Source organism: Zingiber officinale, chromosome 8A (genome assembly GCF_018446385.1).
Source record: "Zingiber officinale cultivar Zhangliang chromosome 8A, Zo_v1.1, whole genome shotgun sequence".
Lineage (NCBI taxonomy): Eukaryota > Viridiplantae > Streptophyta > Magnoliopsida > Zingiberales > Zingiberaceae > Zingiber > Zingiber officinale.
Window position 1 is genome coordinate 51,376,627 of NC_056000.1, and position 19,420 is coordinate 51,396,046.

Sequence of the window (19,420 nt, forward strand, 5' to 3'; positions counted from 1 at the left end):
GGGCCTCTCAGTATACACTTGATGTTTACTTTGACAAACTAATTCTATTTATGTCTTTATCTGTTCAAATGTGTTGATCGAGTCAGGCTGTTCAAGTGGGTTAGTCAAGTTGGGAAGGATGGTCAAATATGTCGAGTGAGTGAATTGGTCAATTATCAGTTTTTGTTAGACAATTCAGGTGAGACGTATATAGTTAAATTGATGAGTTTAGTTGCCTAATAGGCAACTGATCGAGCCAATTGAGTCAGTCAATCTGAAGAAACAAAGTGAGTCGGTTGGTTTGGATAAGTCAGAAAAGCCAAATTTGCAAGGTAACATAGTGATTGGACCAGTCAAGTTGGTTATGCATGTTGAGCGTGATAATTGTGTTAGAAGATTTGTATGGACCTAATGACTTATCAATTGACTCAATCAGGTTGGTTAATTTAGTTGTGAATTTGTTAGCTAAGTTATTTATTTTAAGGAAGTCAAAGGTCAATGTTCATGAGCGATTCTGGTTTAAAATAAACCTAGTTTTGCCTTAATGGTGCTTATGATTATGAATGATTGTCTTTGAACAATTAGAATTTAATTTTATCTCAATAGTAATTTTGGTTGTGCTTGATTGTTTAGATGAATTACCAAGATATTAAATTGTCTTTTAAAAAGAAAACATACCCTGATATTAATAGAGTTTAATATCCAATTTGTATCGCTAAAGTCTTCGATAATGGGTGGGTAGCCATATTTTTAGTTCTTTCCTCCACATTTTTCATTGTACATTTGTCAACTTAAAAAATTCATATATGATCTTAGAAAAGTCCTCGTGCATATTGTTTCATTATTTGTCTAATTGATTATAGAACTCAATGATTTTCTAACTCGAAAAATAACTATTTTTTATTCAGGATATATGATATTTTATTTATAGATATTTTTCCTTATTTATAAGATCTCAATAGATTAAGGGGGTGTTTGATTCGGATAAAGAAATGGGAAAGGATATGGGAATGATTGTAAATATTATTGAAATGGGAATAATACCCATACCCCTCATATTAGTGGGGAATGGCCCATTCCTCTATTTAGAGGAATGAATCCGTAGGTCCCACCTTCATTTCCCCAAACCAAGCACAAGTTTAGTTTCATTCCCATTCCAAACCCCCCAAACAAGCAGCCCCTAAGTGTCCCAGAGGCGTAGCATAGACAGTGGACGTATGACATCTCTAGTATAATGATTAGGGATCGATTTTTAGGAACTGACGATCTAGAGTTTACTCCACCATGTATCTGACACCTATATATCTATATGTACTTCATTCATATCCGTAGGACAACATTAAGGGTCGTTAATGTAGTGGATCTATATTTTTTGAAAATTTAAAATAAATTATCTATTTTATTAAATTTAAAAAATTATTTTTCACTACACACTACAGTTAATTAAAATTTCTATTAATTTACTTTTTTTTAAAATTTTATTCTCTCATTTTTATTTTATTATTAATTTTCTCTCTCCTACGAATTCATTCTCTTTATTTTATTTCTTCCAGTCCTAGGGTGTGATACAGCTGGACGCGCATGGTTTCATGGCCGAAAGATCCAAGGTTCGATCCTCGAGGTATCATTGTCTGGGGTTAACGTCCTGACTATGCGCTTTCAGCTGTGTACCTGCATTTACCTCCCTTCATATCTGTGGAACCGGCTCTAAGGGAGCCGCTGATGTGACAGTTCTATATTTTTTTTATTTTATTTCTTTCAAATATTTTAATATTTTAGGAATGAATTTTATTTTCTAAATTTAGAGAAGTATTATTTATGATATTTAAATTTAAAGAAGGGGTAGGATACTTAATATAAAATTTTTTTTATATAAAATATAAAATTTAAGATGAATTTTGTATTTAAGAAAATAGATATGATACTGTAATAGTTGAATTCAGCATTCGACGGGTGTTGTTGAATTTTTTTAAGTAAAAAAAGGTTATTCAAGATGATAAGCCTAAATGAATAAAATATTAAAATTAAGTAAAATTTTATCAATTAAAAAAACTGAGAAGAATCCGTGGAGGATGTATCTGCTTAAAAAAAAAAAATCTGCAACCATTCTAATTTTTTTAAAAGATTGCAAACCAAGTTTAAATTTAGGTGAAAATCAGACACTAAAACAGCAGCCGTGTTAATTTGCCTGATGACGTTCATTTAGTTCAATCATTGGTGACTGCCACACATTTTCTCTTCCAAAAAGCAGGGGACGCAGAGGAAGAACGGTAAAGAGGATCGAGTTTTCTCTGAGCGGTAAATAAATCAAATGTTGAGTTTAGTAAAAATTTATTCATATTTATTTAATATTTATAAAATTAATTAAATGAATAAATTACAACAACTATGAATAAATTTAAATATATATATATATATATATTCAATTTATTAATATTCATAAATAATATTTTTAAATAATATTCATTAATAAAAATTTTTATTAATATGTTAAATAAATAAATAAAATTTTAAAATGAGCAAATAAATTTATATTATCAAGTTCAATATCCAACTAAATAAATTTAAAATATAAAAAATTTTAAATAATCAAACAAATTAAGGTTAAGAATTCAATAACATCCAAACCACCTAAACTCAAGTAAAATTTGAACAATTATTTTAATTCATATTAGATTCGGTTTTTGATTTGATTATCTTTTTAAATAAACTTGAATATTATAAAATTTAGTTTGAGGTAACTTGTTTACAACCCTATTCATTCATGTGGTCTTGAGTGTGAACCTCAGTAGCAACTCTCTCTAACTCTCTGTTGACCTCTTCGGACGCCTCTTCAACTCCCACCTTTAGTTCAATTAAGAAAGAATAACCTATGTATTACTAAAGCTTTCTATAACTCGAGGATCTAAATAAAAAAAATGATTAATTTAATTGGATAATGTTGAGCCTAGGTGATCATGAAGTGCTTGGTGCAGACAACCCACTGAGAATTAAACCGTAAATATCTGAGAGACAACTGAGCGGCTTTACCATTGTACCATAATCCCGGGGGCAACTCAAGGATCTAAACGAATTTATGAATAACATTTCAGTGATCTTGATTTGGTTAATGACATATCGACTTAATCTGAAAACAACATAACTAATGCCTCTTCTTGTTCTGTTAGAGAGATAAAGTAAAGAATCTATAATCTGTGCGTAGTTCTTTTGATGTATTGATTCCCCTTTAATTTTGACAAGGATTAGGGAGGGATAATAAGCTATCGAAACGGTTGCAATGTCTAATTAACCAAATTTCTTTAAGACTTTCTCGATAAAGTGAGATTATGAAAGGGGTATAAAATCAAATCAAAACTCGATAAAGTGAGATTATGGAGGTTCGATCTCAAAGGTGGTTATGAACTACTCTTAATGAAAGCACGAGTCCCTTATGACTCTTCCACAAGTATAACCGCACACAACTAAACTAAAAATAACAATTCAAAGCACAGCATTATTGAAAGATTGCATAAAAGAATTAACATCCTCCGAGTTTGAATCGCCGGCAACTGCCAAATTCATCGTGATTTACATCGCCATTCATTTCAGCAAACAAGAAGGAAAAGAAATGACAAGAAAGGACGGCATCTCTAATTGTGAAGAGGGTTGGGTCCCGTCGGCACCAGTCGCTTCTCGATGCCGTACCTTAGATCGATCTCGTCCTTGTCCGGCGGCGGCGGCGAAGGTGGCGACGGCTGAAGCCGGCCGCGCGGTGGCAGCTGATGCCGGCGGTGATCATCGGAAGAGGCCTGCAGAGAGAGTAATAATACGGCGATGACGAGGAGAAGAGGAAAGCAAGAACACCTCATGGCTCTTCCTGTGAGGGTGGAGGATACCATGAAGAACAGAGAGTGGGGTGGGTTGGATCGGGATGGGTTCAAGAGAGGGGAAAGTTGGGGAGGGGGGGATTTTGAACGCCAAGGCAAGAGACCCATGAGCCTGAGTAAATGCACACACACAAGGAGTGGAATGTGGGAAAGGGGTGTGGCATTGAATAGGGTCCTCCTTTTGGCCTGACACCAATTGCTGGATGTGCTCTGGGCTCTGTGACGCAAAGTGATGGCGGGAATGGCAGTTGGGCAGGAACAAAGTACTGCTGCTGGGGATTCCTGCTCATTTACTCACGAGGAGGACTTCCAACTGCAAGAAGGAGTTGAGTGTATGTAATGCAGCAAAGGTCTCAGGTCAACTATCAGGATTGAGGAGGGAGGAAGAGAAGGGTTTAGGGTTTAGAGAAATGAAATCGGATTCCGTGCGAAAAGAAGATATAAAAACACAATAGTAACGACTCCACTGGGGATCGAACCCAGAATCTCTGGTTCCGTAGACCAGCGCCTTATCCATTGGGCCATGGAGTCTGATGTGATGGTTGTCTATCTAGTTAAGATTTATATATATTTAATCTAAGTGTTGCAATCTCCCTCGCTTGTTCGATTTAGGAAATCTAGGGTTTTTCGATGGGAAAGTTGATCTGCCTCGTCAGTAATCAACTTCCTAGGTGATAATTTTTATCCCGCATCGTCTATTCTTCTACCTAGTTATTTTCCCGATCCGTAGCATCTCAGATCATGGAGGAACTATTTGGTAGCTCCTGAGGTCACCCTCCGGTTGAGCTCATCTCATGCTTCAAGTATTCTTCTTGGAGTTGAACTCTACTTCTTTGTTCAGGTACTGATGAAATCAAGAGCTTTTCAACAAATCTGCTGGAATTTCCAAATCGTTGCTATGTGCTGCGTTTGGAATAGCGGGCGGTGAGTAGTTCTCTTGATTGTCCGAGCCTTGATTTTGATGCCACTAATATGATCGGTTGAATATGAGGTATGGAGGCAAAGAGAGTGGCGGAGATCAGCTGACCGGCTTGATGAAGAGGCGTCTTTTGGAAGGTGAGGAATTTAGCCGTTATGCTGCTAGGATTGCAGTCTCCAAGATTTGCCAGTCAACTGGATTCCACAGTTCACAGCAATCTGCAAGCTCCGCCTTTGCAGATATTACTATCAGATACATCTGCAGGCTCGGCAAAACTGCAATTTTTTATGCCAATTTGTCCGGCAGAACGAGTTGCAGCGTTTTTGATGTAATCTTGGGATTGGAAGATTTTGGTTTATTGAGGGGTTACCCTGGTGCATCTGATGTTCATAGATGCCTGCTGAGTTCAGGTATTATTCGAGAGCTCATGCAGTTTGTAAACACAGAAGTAGATGCCTCTGTTCGTCGGCCTATTATGAAGTTCCCTATTCCTAGAATGCCAAAGCCTAATCCTAGTTTTGCTCAAGTTAGGGAGGTGCCTGCTGGAAACCACATTCCTGATTGGCTTCCAAGGTTCCCTGATCCTAACACCTACAGGCCCACACAGGTATGGAAAAAGAGGGATACTGATGCTAAGGAAGAGAAGGTCGAAAAGACCAGGCAGCGGAGAAAGGCTGAGAGGTCTTTACTGAGTATACAAAGCAAGCTTGGTTTCAATGCTCCAGCTGAGATTCAGCTGACTTTTGATGGAGATGTTGAGAAAGGTAGCAAGTTGGTAGCTAGCAATCCATTTCTGGCCCTACCTTTGTCATGTAATGACAAAGAGATATCTGAGGTTGTGATTCCACGAGAACTAGAGCCTGGCAAGAGCTCTGCATTACTTGAAACTTTTGCCCCTGCATCAGAGGCATCCAAGGTCGAATCTCTTGACTTGGATTCTAATGATAAAATTGCTCTTCCTCAAAGAAGGACTACAATTCAATTCAAGATTAGAGTTGGTAAGAAATTCACAGAAATATCACCCTCTTCTCATATATTGGATGCTAGAAAGAATTCATGGTTTTTAATGGATGATGAGAAGGATGACAAAAAGAAGAGAGCAGAGATTATAACCTAAGGAAGTGGATAAGCCTCATGATCTTTTCCAGCTGTAACTACAAAATGCTTGCTTTTTCAATTGGGTAGAATATATGCCTTTTTCTTCCCTTCGGGACTTAACTACTTGAGAAACACCAGGTATGTGAAATTTTCTATCTGAAGAATCTTCACCTAGAAAAAGTATATATCAAATTTTGCTAGTTTGAATGTGGGAATGACCTTTTCTGTTTACTTCAAAACTTGGATCAATTAAGGTTGTGACTCATTTATAATTGGGTTGAGCAATGAGCATGTCGGTACATGTTTCTTTTGGTCAGTTGGTAAATAACATAGGTGCAAGTTTCTCCGAAAGCTTTTTGATGCTTTTAAAGGTACAAACACCATTGACTATTGTATGTTTTTTAAAACGTAAGTAATTGAAATTGTGTCCAAAAAATCAGATTAATTAATAGGGCACCTACTCTATTCTTCTTAGTTTTAAATGTCAATAGTTGATTGGACCATATTTGTGTTCCATTTGTTCCTTTCGATTACAGGTATTAGTATTAATAGGATTTTAATGTTGCCAATTAAGTTTTGTATTAGTATTCTAGATTTAGGGTTATGTCTAGAGTCCTAATTATTCTACTTTTCTTAATTTCTACATGATATCAAAGCCACACAACTCATCACACAACCCCATCAAAGAAACCAATGTGACAACACCCAAAACAGGCGAGGGGGAGCACGAATTTGCCCACAGCTTGCCTGCTGAAACCGTTGATGATACCGCCTCATCTGGATGCGAAGCTAACCACTACCAGCCTTTGTTTGTAGTCATTTTGCCTGAGTACTCCAGCAACTATCTCCATAGCTTTGCTGATTTAAGGCTCAAGGAATATTTGGTTGCACGCTCCATTCACAAGAAAAGTTCTGTTTCTCTTGCTTGTGAATATCATGGTTTCATTTCATTATTGTTGTGTCTAATTATAGTATGTTTATGAGAGTTCCTCTACTTCATAAAACAAGCTAGACAGAGTATCTATTTTTATTTATTTATTTATTTATTTATTTTATTATTATTATTATTATTAGGGTGGGGGTACAGGTATTAGTATTAATAGCAGCACTGTTGCAACGGCTCTAATCTCACATTAATATTTTAGGTTTACTGCTGTGTCCAAAGTTCTCTACATGCTTAAGGAATACCATTATTCTACTTTTCCTAATTTCTACACTTTCTAATGAAAGGCCATTTGTTATACACACTGATAGAATTTCAAAAGGTCTAAACTGATAGAATTTCACCCCAAAATCATTGTGGTAAATGTGAACATCTGCTTCAAAACTCAAAAAAGAATAGCATAAAGGTGTATGACACCTTTTGTAAACCAATAAACCAAAGTATGAAGTTTTCAACTTCGAGACACCTTAAGAAAAAAAAAGATTCTCAGTTAGTTGTACTTGTATATCTATTTTCTTATTGGTTTAACAGTTGGCCCAGCTATGTAGTCTCATCTGTGCTTACTGATCTACAAGCACATAAAAATGCCTAGTCTATTCATTCGTAGGATAATAACACAATGTAAATCGTGTAATTTAGGTGATATTCTGAAATGCTGAATGATGATTGCAATGTCCTGCCTTGAATCCTCTTCTCCATGCTGCTTTCCCATTTCTTGGCAGCCAGAGTCGCCCTCGCATGGTTCTTGTACAGATGACATCAATTTTGCTTGTGCTCCTTGACAAATCGTAGCCATCAACATACATAATCTCCCCGCAGATGAGATTCTGATCATCCTATGATAATATCAGAGGGTATCCTCGTGTAAATGGAAAAGCTTGAAGCTTTATGGAGTGGACCACTTGTTGTGCATTATGTTTCGTCTGTTATGTCTGTTTTTCTTTGTGCAATATTTTCAGAAGAAGGTTTAGATGAACTGAAACAGAGATATTGAACCAAGTGTCTTCATTATTTGATGGTAAAAATGCCAGACAAGTTCTTTATCTTCATGAACATGTGAAGCTGGGCCATCTGTTTATTTTCCTAAATGTAAATGTGGTTGTATACTTGAACACTGACTTCTCCATCTATTTGAGCTACCCAATAGCGGCACGTGATACCTTTTCCCCCAGCACCGTCATCCGGGGAACTTAACGATTATGTTTCGATGCAATAGTTGAGTGGATTTTTATTTGCCCTGATGAATTATTGAACTTTTATCTAGAATTTTGATCTCATATGTTGAGAATGACATGGTATCCACATGACAAATGAAGTTCTTATAGGACACATATGAGGTGTGATATGATGTCATGTTGATGCATTATGCACTTTGCAAGGCAAGAGATAGCTCGGCCAAAGGGTACATGTTGATCTATATACACTGAGGGGTTAGAGAGAATCATTTTGATTTCAATTGTAAATTTGTCGCAAGTAATAAGTCTTTTCTCTGCCTCTAAACAACATTCTACTTTATACAATAGATGTAGTTTTGGTCATCATAATTGTGCACATCATCAGGTTGAGGACCCTCCCTGGGGTGCCAAGTTGGCAAATTGGAAGGCTTCTCCTTCGCACAACGACAAATGAATGTCTTTTGAAGACACAATGATGGGAAACTTCTAGGATTGAGGCATTTATACAAAGGAGGATCCATGACCTTTCCTAAAGGCATCTTAGCATAACTTCCTTCCTAATGGAGATCCGTCCTACGCTAGGGGTGCAGCAATGAGGCCCTTACGTAGTCTTTTAAATATTTATGGTTCAATTATTAACTACAACATAAACATTTTCCTTGATGATTTTGATGGCTGGTGGAAAATTTTTATAGGATCGGATCGGTTATCCCCATCATTAGTCGGCCCGAAGAGCTGAATAAATTGTGCTAACTAAAAAAAAAATCCTAATAGAGATCCTATCCTCCCGTCCATTATAAGAATTTCTGGATTTATCTTGATGATCGATAAAAAAATTTCGTAGGATCGGACTGATCATTCTAAGATAGATTGGATATCTGTTGCTAGTTATTTTTTTTTTTTAAAAAAAAATTCCTTATGGTTATCCTCATTGGTCATCAAATTACTTGGTAACGTAATTAAAAGGGGTGTCAAAAATGAACCTAGCTCTCCAACTGACTTGAGTCAACCCAAAAATTATCAAGTTAGGATTGGGAGTTTTCGAATTCAGGTTGGGTTCGGGTTTGGTATTTTTGAGTTGTATTAGGATCGGGTTGGGATTTTTTAGATTGTGTTAGGATTAGGTTGGATTCAGGTTGATCTGGATTGACCTAAATTTAGGGTTTATGAGTTTTTTAAGTTAAATTAAATTTTATTCTAAAAATTAAGAGGAAAAGGTTAATGTTGGTGCAATATCCCTCATGTCAAGGTTGACCTGGTTGACCAAGCTTGAGCCTTGGTTTGGGCTTCAATGTTTGACAATACAAGACTTCGATGATATGGACAAGTGCAGGTGCAGTTGTTCATTTGGGGAGATTGTTTTGAGCAATTCCCCTCTGATCAGGATCTAATCAGGTTGATTGAAGAAGAGTCAAGTAGGTCAAGGTTGACTGGATACTTTACTGTGAAAGTCCTGGTGAGTGAAGCCAGGCAGAATGAAAACCCTGGTGAGTGAAGCCGGGTGAAAGTCCTAGTGAGTGAAGCTAGGTGAAAGACCTGGTGAGTGAAGCCAGGTGAAAGTCCTAGTGAGTGAAGCTAGGTGAAAGTCCTGGTGAGTGAAGCCAGGCAGAAGAGAAACCCTAGTGAGTGAAGCCAGGTGAAAGACCTAGTGAATGAAGCTAGGCAGTGAGAAAATCCTAGTGAGTGAAGCTAGGTGAAAGTCCTAGTGAGTGAAGCTAGGCAGAATGGAAGTCCTAGTGAGTGAAGCTAGGCATGAGGGAAATCCAGATGGGTCGAGGTTGACCAGACATCTGGTGAAAGTCCAAGTAGGTCAAAGGATTGACTGGATACTTGGCACGGAGAAATCCAGATGGGTCAAGGTTGACCAGACATCTGGTGAAAGTCCAAGTAGGTCAAAATATTGACTGGATACTTGGCACGGAGAAATCCAGATGGATCAAGGTTGACCAGACATCTGGTGAAAGTCCAAGTAGGTCAAGGGAGTGACCGGATACTTGGCATGATGAAGAAAAGTCCAAGTGGGTCAAAGGGATTGACCGGACACTTGGTGAGGGAGTCCTAGCAGGTCATGGGTGACCGGATGCTAGGCATGATGAACCAACAGGTCATGGATTGACCGGATGTTGGTTTGGGGGCTTTGGGACTTGGTTTTGGGCAAAAACCAGAAGCTGGACCGATCAGCCGATCGATTGGCTGGAGCCCAATCGATCGACCGATCGATTGGGGTGTCCCCGCGAGAAGCATTCGTCCCAATCGATCAGTGGATCAATTGGGAGGAAGTCGCAAGCGCACAGAAACCTGCTGGATCGATCAGTGGATCGATTGGGAAGGTGCGTTTTGTCGCGATAAGCCCTGGATCGATTAGCCGATCGATCCAGGCAAATTCCCAGAGCACAGAGGCGTTCTGGATCGATCCACTGATCGATCCAAAGCCTCCCTGATCGATTGGGATCAATCCAATCGATCGCGATCCGATCGTTGGCGCAGATAAAGGTCGTTGGCGTGCGTCTTCTTCGGTAGAACTTGACAGTGCTTACACGATTCATCTCCGATCTTCACCAGCGACTCCACAGCTCTCTCTCAAGTTCAGATCGCCAGTTCTTGAAGATTCTTGGAGATTCTTCCAAGTCAAGAGGCGGATCAAAAGCAAGAAGAGAAGTTAGGGTTAGGGTTTATTGTAAACTTTTGCTTGTATTTCATATCCTTTCCTTTCTTCTTGTATTGAGAGTTTGTAAAGGCTTCTCCGCCTTCGATAGTTACCGTAGAGGAGTGTGTTTCATAGTGGAGGGTGCGTGAGTGTGTGGATCCTTGGATTAATCACCTCTTGTGAGGTGGATACCAAGTAAAATCCATTTGTTAGTGTTGTATTTTGTTTCTTGTACATTTCCACTGCACATCTTTGAAGAAACAAACAACGCCAACCACGAAGCACACGACGAGCTATTCACCCCCCCCCTCTAGCTACTTTTCGGTCCCAATAAGTGGTATCAGAGCAAGGCCGCTCTTCACCGGAATCATCGCCGGAAGGGGCAAACAAAACAAGCAAAGCTAGAGGGTGAAGAAGTTGGAGCAAATTCATCAAAGTCAAAGAATTCAAGAAGCTCAACTTCAAGATGCAATTCCAAGATGGACTTGGATTTGACATAAGGGTGGCTCCACCATACACATCTACTAGCTTCGATCTTTGGAAATCAAGGATCGAAAACTTTTTAATGGTGGAGATAGAGCAATGGTTTGCTCTAATGGAAGGCTTCGAGGCTCCAAGAAATTCAAAGGGAAAAGTCTTCAAGAAAAGCAATTGGAGCCAAGAGCAAATCCAAAGATGTGAGGCCAATGATAAAGTGACCAAGTTCTTGGTCAATCTATTGCCTAGCCACATTCTTGGAAAAATTGGAGAGTTCAAGGATGCCAAGGAGCTTTGGAGTAAATTGGCATCAATCCATGAGATCCCCTCCACTGTACCGAATCAAGAGGAATCCAAAGAGGGTGACTCATTGGATCAAGACCAAGAGGAGGACTCCGAAGTTGAGAGATGCTCAACTTCCGAAGAAGAAGTCCAAGAAGAAGCTTCATCCTCAAAGGAGAGCAATCAAAAGGGCAAGGAAGGAGTATATTCCTTGTCTCATGTACAAGAGGATGAAGATGAAGGTGAAGCCTCCACCTCTAGGATTGAGGGGGAGCAATCTTCATTGACACCGGATCAAGAGCAAGAAGAATCCTCTACATCCGGGTCAAGAGAAGAAGAGAATGAAGAAGCTTCCACCTCCACAAGTCAAGACAAATCTAATGGAGGAGCATCACTATCGGATCAAGAGGAAGCCTCTACATCCACATCACATGGAGGATCAAGTGTCATCCCTACATGTGAAGGTAAAAATAATTCAATTAATAATAAAAATCATATTATATGTTTTGAGTATAGGGAGAATGGGCACTACAAGAGCAAGTGCCCTAAATTGGCCAAGAAGAAGGGTCAAGTGGCACAAAAGGGCAAGGAGACCATCCCCAATACAAAGAAGAGCAAGGAGTACATTGTGTGTTTCTCTTACAATCAAAAGGGGCATTACCGAAGTCAATGCCTTAAGGGGAAGAAGAAGGTGGTCAAGGCTCTTGGAGGAAGCTCAACTCAAGGGGGAGCCTCCAAGGTAAAAAAAAAAGGTATCTTTTATTGAGCCTACCCCTTTAAATTATGGTAAAGAGCATGTTAGTTCCAATTTATACCATTTTAATGCTATTTACCATAAGAATAGAGAGCATGATAGCATTAAGGAAAAACACATGGCTCTCCATGCTAAAACTACCACACCTAGGTTTAGGAAGGTAGATAAGAATTTAGGCAATAACACTAAGGACCATAGTTATAAGCCTAAAAATAAAAATGCTCATGAACTTAGTGATAAATCAAAAACTAAGGACTTATGGAAAGAAAATCAAGTCTTGAGGTCAAGACTTGATAAAATGGAAAAGACCCTAAAAAAGATGGAAAATATCCTAATAGGGCAAGATGAGCAAAATCTAGGTTTAGGACAACAAGGGTCATCCAAAGGCCATAGAGGTTTGAGATACAAACCTAAAATCAAAAAGGATGTACCTACTTACCATAGAGTTCCATATAGTTATGGAACAAACCCTAGGCCTAGCGGGCAAGCAAAAAATACTAGGGAGGTTATCCCTATGAGTATTTTTACAACAAATGTGACTAAGACTTCTAAGAAGTCTAAGAAAGCCACAAAGAAGGTCACAAGGGAAGCAATCCCTAGGGTTGACCTAGAAAAAGTGACCAAGGCTTCTAAGAAGCAAAACAAGGTCACTAGGAAGGTATCTAGGGAGGTTATCCCTAGTGAGTACCTAGAGCATCCAAGGAACACCAATAGGTTTTGGGTTCCTAGGAGCATCTTCTCTACCCCATAGATGGGCTAGAGAGTATCAACTCTAAGTGAAAGGGTAGTTAACCTAATCATGTTGAAGTTGACACTCAAGGAGCATTTTCAAGGTTATTATTAACCTTTGAAAATGAAATAGATATATCATTTACTCCTTGGAAGAGTGAAATGTGCCAAATTTTGGAAATAGTGATTTTAATCTTAATTGGCACAATTTAGGAAAATCATAAGAACTACCAAGTTGGGAGTTTGATATGTTCTTAAGAGATTAAAGACAATCCAGACCTTAATTTAAAGTGCTACTCTTGTGGAAAAATGAAATATGCCAACACTTGAGGAATATGATTAATTTCAATTGGCATAAATTAATCAAGAGAATTAGAAATGCCAATTTTAGACTTTGGCATTGTCTTGAAGCACTTTGGGCAATCTAGGTTAGACTTTTAACTTAGCTAAGGTTTAAGGACACTTAGATAGGTAATCTAGGTATTTTATTTATGCTAAACCTTGCCATGATTGTTTGCTCACTATATGTCATGACATCATATTTAGTTTTATATTTTGCATTCATGACTTACTATGAAAAATACAAAAATACCATGTCATGTCATACATACATCATGTAGTTATAGGAATCTTTCTTTTGAAAGCTATTTCATTTTGATGTATGCCATAACATTATTATGCATTATGTTCATTTCCTTAAAATTAAGGACAAATGACATTAATCAACAAGTCAACAAGTGACATCCTAGGTGGATATTCAATATTCATAAAATGCCTAGATATGCATGATCCCTAGATTAGGGCAAAATCAAATTTTACATCTCACAAAGACCTATAAGATGACTTGTATGTGTTTTAGTGCACATTAGATACAAGTGAGATGTAAAGATGATGAACAAAACTCAAGATGTTGATTTAGTGCATTCTTTTGAGTTTTAAATTCATCAAAACACATAGTTATGTGTTTTCCCATCATTGGGAAAGCTAATGTACAAGTCATGTGCATTAAGCCCAAGAAACATGGTGGGATATTGGTTTTGAAAATGTTTTTAAAATGATTTTGGAAAACCTTGGTGAAGGCTATCTTTTGATGGTAATCACCATTGAATAGTTAAACACAAACTTGAAGAAAACACTAAAGTTTTTGCAAGTTCTCAAGTTTGTGTCAATCTTTGAAAATATGATGTATTTTCATAGAAAACTATTTTTTCATGATAAATTATACCCTAAATAATGTCTACACAAATTTTTACGATTTTTAAAATTTTGTAGAATTTTCTAGGGGTTTCTGAAATTGGCTGAAATTGAATTTCAGCAATTTCAGGTCTTCCATCGATCAGTGGATCGATTGGAGTGCCTCAATCGATCAGCCGATCGATTGAGAAGGCATTTCTCGCGAGCAGAAGCTCGCTGGATCGATCATCCGATCGATCCAAGAAGACTGAATCGATCAGTGGATCGATTCAGCAGGGTTCAATCGATTGGAACCCAACTCCAATCGATCGAAGATGCTGATTTTGGCTGGGAAAGCTTATTTTCAGCATATTGAACCTATTTTAGTCTAGGTAACCATTCCTAACCCCTCAAAATACATGTGTATACATAAAAAGGGTGTTTTCGTGTTGAAAACAAGAATGGATTGGTTAAGGAAGACTAAATTGAAGTTTAGGTTGAGGTTTGTTTCAATCTTAAATTTTTGAACCTAAAACTTCTAAATTTGGGTTTCCTAAAGGTTTAGGGATTCCAAGTCATTGTTGGTGCAATGACAGAAGTTACCACCATATCTTTAGGGGGAGGGACTCTTTAAAGACATGAAAACTATTTTTTTTCATGAACCTTGGAAGGTGGTTAACCTTCTTTTCAGAAAATGCTCAAGGTTGAGCGTTTGAACTTTAATGGGGAGTGGATATCCTCATTGTTCAAGTGGTTTAAGTTAGAAATGCTCTAGGATGGGCATTTGACTACATTAATGGGAGAATATAGGGTTAAGGATAATGAAGGGTATGAGACTTTCATTGTCGTGTCGATCACAACGAGTGAAGTTGTGAACAACGATAAGCAACTCTTCAGGGGGAGAGTCTCAAAGGGGAGAGTTTTCAACAAGTGAATTTGTTGATGTGTGCCCAAGGATGGGGCATGTTGTTGATGTGTGCCAATAGGGGGAGAATGAAGGGTTTAAGTTAGGACTTCATTACCTAGAGGGAGTTTGCGCTCTTAGGAGGAGAATGAAGGGTTTAACTTATGCCTTCATTACCTAGTGGCATGAAGGAGATTTAGGCTATGGGACTAGTCTAACTTACATGTGGTATTGTCAAACATCAAAAAGGGGGAGATTGTTGGTGCAATATCCCTCAGGTCAAGGTTGACCTGGTTGACCAAGCTTGAGTCTTGGTTTGGGTTTCAATGTTTGACAATACAAGACTTCGATGATATGGACAAGTGCAGGTGCAGTTGTACATTTGGGAAGATTGTTGGAGCAATTCCCCTCTGATCAGGATCTGATTAGGTTGATTGAAGAAGAGTCAAGTAGGTCAAGGTTGACTGGATACTTTACTGTGAAAGTCCTGGTGAGTGAAGCCAGGCAGAATGAAAACCCTGGTGAGTGAAGCCAGGTGAAAGTCCTAGTGAGTGAAGCTAGGTGAAAGACCTGGTGAGTGAAGCCAGGTGAAAGTCCTAGTGAGTGAAGCTAGGTGAAAGTCCTGGTGAGTGAAGCCAGGCAGAAGAGAAACCCTAGTGAGTGAAGCCAGGTGAAAGACCTAGTGAATGAAGCTAGGCAGTGAGAAAATCCTAGTGAGTGAAGCTAGGTGAAAGTCCTAGTGAGTGAAGCTAGGCAGAATGGAAGTCCTAGTGAGTGAAGCCAGGCATGGGGGAAATCCAGATCGGTCGAGGTTGACCAGACATCTGGTGAAAGTCCAAGTAGGTCAAAGGATTGACTGGATACTTGGCACGGAGAAATCCAGATGGGTCAAGGTTGACCAGACATCTGGTGAAAGTCCAAGTAGGTCAAAATATTGACTGGATACTTGGCACGGAGAAATTCAGATGGATCAAGGTTGACCAGACATCTGGTGAAAGTCCAAGTAGGTCAAGGGAGTGACCGGATACTTGGCATGATGAAGAAAAGTCCAAGTGGGTCAAAGGGATTGACCGGACACTTGGTGAGGGAGTCCTAGCAGGTCAAGGGTGACCGGATGCTAGGCATGATGAACCAACAGGTCATGGATTGACCGGATGTTGGTTTGGGGGCTTTGAGACTTGGTTTTGGGCAAAAACCAGAAGCTGGATCGATCAGCAGATCGATTGGCTGGAGCCCAATCGATCGGCCGATCGATTGGGATGTCCCCGCGAGAAGCCTTTGTCCCAATCGATCAGTGGATCAATTGGGAGGAAGTCGCGAGCGCACAGAAGCCTACTGGATCGATCAGTGGATTGTTCCAGAGGTCCCAATCGATCAGTGGATCGATTGGGAAGGTGCGTTTTGTCGTGATAAGCCCTGGATCGATCAGCCGATCGATCCAGGCAAATTCCCAGAGCACAGAGGTGCTCTGGATCGATCCACTGATCGATCCAAAGCTTCCCCTATCGATTGGGATCAATCCAATCGATCGGGATCCGACCGTTGGCGCAGATAAAGGTCGTTGGCGTGCGTCTTCTTCGGTAGAACTTGACAGTGCTTACACGATTCATCTCCGATCTTCACCAGCGACTCCACAGCTCTCTCTCAAGTTCAGATCGCCAGTTCTTGAAGATTCTTGGAGGTTCTTCCAAGTCAAGAGGCGGATCAAAAGCAAGAAGAGAAGTTAGAGTTAGGGTTTATTGTAAGCTTTTGCTTGTATTTCATATCCTTTCCTTTCTTCTTGTATTGAGAGTTTGTAAAGGCTTCTCCGCCTTCGGTAGTTACCGTAGAGGAGTGTGTTTCATAGTGGAGGGTGCGTGAGTGTGTGGATCCTTGGATTAGTCACCTCTTGCGAGGTGGATACCAAGTAAAATTCATTTGTTAGTGTTGTATTTTGTTTCTTGTACATTCCGCTGCACATCTTTGAAGAAACAAGCAACGCCAACCACGAAGCACGCGACGAGCTATTAACCCCCCCCCCCCCTCTCTAGTTACTTTTCGGTCCCAACAGTTAATATAATAATAATAAAATATTTAAATAAAAATGAAGAATTATAAAAAAAATATTTTAAATTTTTTTTAATTTTGTTGATTAGGTTATTTGGATTGGTTGAGTTATTCAGATTTAAATTTAGAATTTTTAAATTTTATTTAAATTCGGATCATATTTAGATTGATTTTTTTTAATATCCTTATTTCAACCCTACCAATCAACTGTCTACCTCATGGTGAGGCTCATTACATTTTGGATAATTCTTGGTCTTTCTCCTAGCAACTTTGTCTTCAATTGACTATATCTCTACTGCAATTTAATTCACTTGATAAACTCATAACTTCTTATTAATGACTAAGCTCCACTTGATTTTAATCATCCAATTGACTCGAATCTTTCTGTCACAATTTTTTTTTTTTTGAAGAATAAATCTTAAGTCAACTCACAAATATTAATTATGGTTAACTCAACCAATTCCAATCCCTCCCAGCTTGACCTGCCTTTGTGTCTTGGTCTTGAGCCATAAAACCAATATATTTTTGGTCATGCACATTAATCTTATGCATATCAAATTAAGCGCTACTTCCTCTCCAACTAATTCCTCAAGAGTTTTTTTTTTTTTTTTTTTTAATTTATCCGTTGATAGAAAATTCTTTAGAATTAGTCAATATGAAGGACTGAATACTTAATACTGACTTGAAAAATAAAATAAAAATCATGAGTTCTCTCTTTTTGAACTTCTAGTAGCCCATGTTATGACTGTAATAGAATTGTTAACCTCATTTTTTTATGTAATATTGTCAATGTATAACTCTCAGTTTACTTTATTATTTTTAATGCACCTATATGTTCATCTTGTGATTATTTTCATGAGGTGGTTGTATTGGAATTGCTAACATCTTTTAATACATAATATTTGTATAATTTTTAGTTTACTGTATTACTTTATATTTTTCAGAAAGTGAGCTTTATTATATACTATTTGCTTAATGGCACTTACCCTTGTTTTAGGAAGATCTACACCTATGACTGCTCGTGGGAGCGGAAAGAATAAGCAATATTAGGAGGATGAGATTGATGCCTTGGTTGATGTTCTACAAAAACTAACTTCTAATCCTTTGTGGAAAGTTAACGGGCCGAGGGATTCAAAAATAATTACATGTTTCAAGTGCACAAATGTTGGTGAGTAGGATTCCCAATTTCGATAAGGAAGGTGATCCCCACATTGACTCTAAGATTGAATGGATAAGGAAAAAAGTATAATCTCATTTTAGAAATACGTACGCAAAGTGATTGCCAATGGGATGATGTTCAGCATAAGATCTTCTATAAGAAACAATGGTTTGATGAATAGTACTTGATAAGTTAAATAATTATCCACTATTGCACTTTTAGTTAAATAGTTATTTCTTGCTAAGTTTTAACACACTTTTGTTTTCAATTGTTTTTTTTTCTTTCTAGTGCATCTTTTGTATAGAATTACAAGAATACAGTTGGGTTGTTGAATTTTAGATTTTCTTATTTGCACAAGCTAGACATGGTTTGGGGTAGGGATAGAGCAACAGGAGTCCACGCTGAGGATTTTGTTGAAGCCAGTGTTAATGTCAATTGTCCAAAAAATATGACCGTGTGTTCTTCCTTAGATAATGAAGATGAACTTGTCATAGTCTCTAATGCACAAGAATCCCCAAGTAATTCATCAACCACTCAAGTAACAAACAAGTGCAAATAGTTGTCACCAAAGAGAAAAACTTTTTACAAAAGTATGCAAGAAGCCCATAACACTTCAACAAACTATTGATGCAAGGTTAGACAACTTTACTACTAAGTTTGAGTTCATATGTGATTACATGACATCACAATATGTTATTGTTACAAATACTTTGGTTGCGGAGTCTAAATCTAATAAATCCCTCTCTAATGAGAAGATGGAAGAAGTAATTGATGAACTTCTAAATGTTGGCATATCTCTGATGAATGTTGGCAAAGTTGCTGAAATATGCTATAATGATCTTGTCAAAGGTCAAGTTATATTTGCTTTGCTAAGTCATTTGAGAAGGTCGTTTGTGCAGAGTTTCCTTTATCCATCATCTACCCTCTAAATCTTGTCAACACATATCATTTTGGTTTATAAAGCTTTTGTAAAATGAACTGAAGAATTGATATTGAACAACTAGGTTATTTTACAATGTTAGAATATTTTGAGATTGTTATTTTGTATTTATATGCTATAAACAAAGCATGCAATATTAACCTAGTTAGTATACATCAGTTCTTAATATTTTGTAATAGTTTGTTTAGTTGGCATAACCAACAATTGGGAATAATCAAAAATTGTATTTTGGATCATTTTTCTAATAGACATTATTTGTTGTAATGAAGGCAATGCTCTTATATAAAGTGTTATAAGAACGCATAAATAATATCAAATAAAGTAAATGA

The 19,420-nt window shown here is 38.0% G+C and overlaps 1 protein-coding gene and 1 non-coding gene across 12 annotated transcripts; one reads left to right on the forward strand and one right to left on the reverse strand.

Annotated features, from left to right (window-relative positions):
- Positions 1–4,303: 4,303 nt before the first annotated feature.
- Positions 4,304–4,376, reverse strand: TRNAR-ACG. The gene has a single exon. It is a non-coding gene; the product is annotated as a tRNA-Arg (tRNA).
- Positions 4,377–4,449: 73 nt separating this feature from the next.
- Positions 4,450–7,999, forward strand: LOC122009034 (transcription initiation factor TFIID subunit 8-like). 11 transcript variants are annotated; one of them, XM_042565002.1, is made up of 5 exons: positions 4,462–4,614; positions 4,687–4,769; positions 4,845–4,901; positions 5,004–6,000; positions 7,445–7,999. In XM_042565002.1, exons 3-4 carry the CDS (start codon positions 4,880–4,882, stop codon positions 5,879–5,881), a joined length of 900 nt encoding a protein of 299 aa, XP_042420936.1. In that variant the 5' UTR covers positions 4,462–4,614; positions 4,687–4,769; positions 4,845–4,879; the 3' UTR covers positions 5,882–6,000; positions 7,445–7,999. The 11 variants fall into 11 exon arrangements, with proteins under 11 accessions (XP_042420928.1, XP_042420936.1, XP_042420935.1 ...); XM_042565001.1 differs by having other exon boundaries at positions 4,687–4,901; XM_042564991.1 differs by having other exon boundaries at positions 4,837–6,000.
- The last annotated feature ends 11,421 nt before the right edge of the window (positions 8,000–19,420 follow it).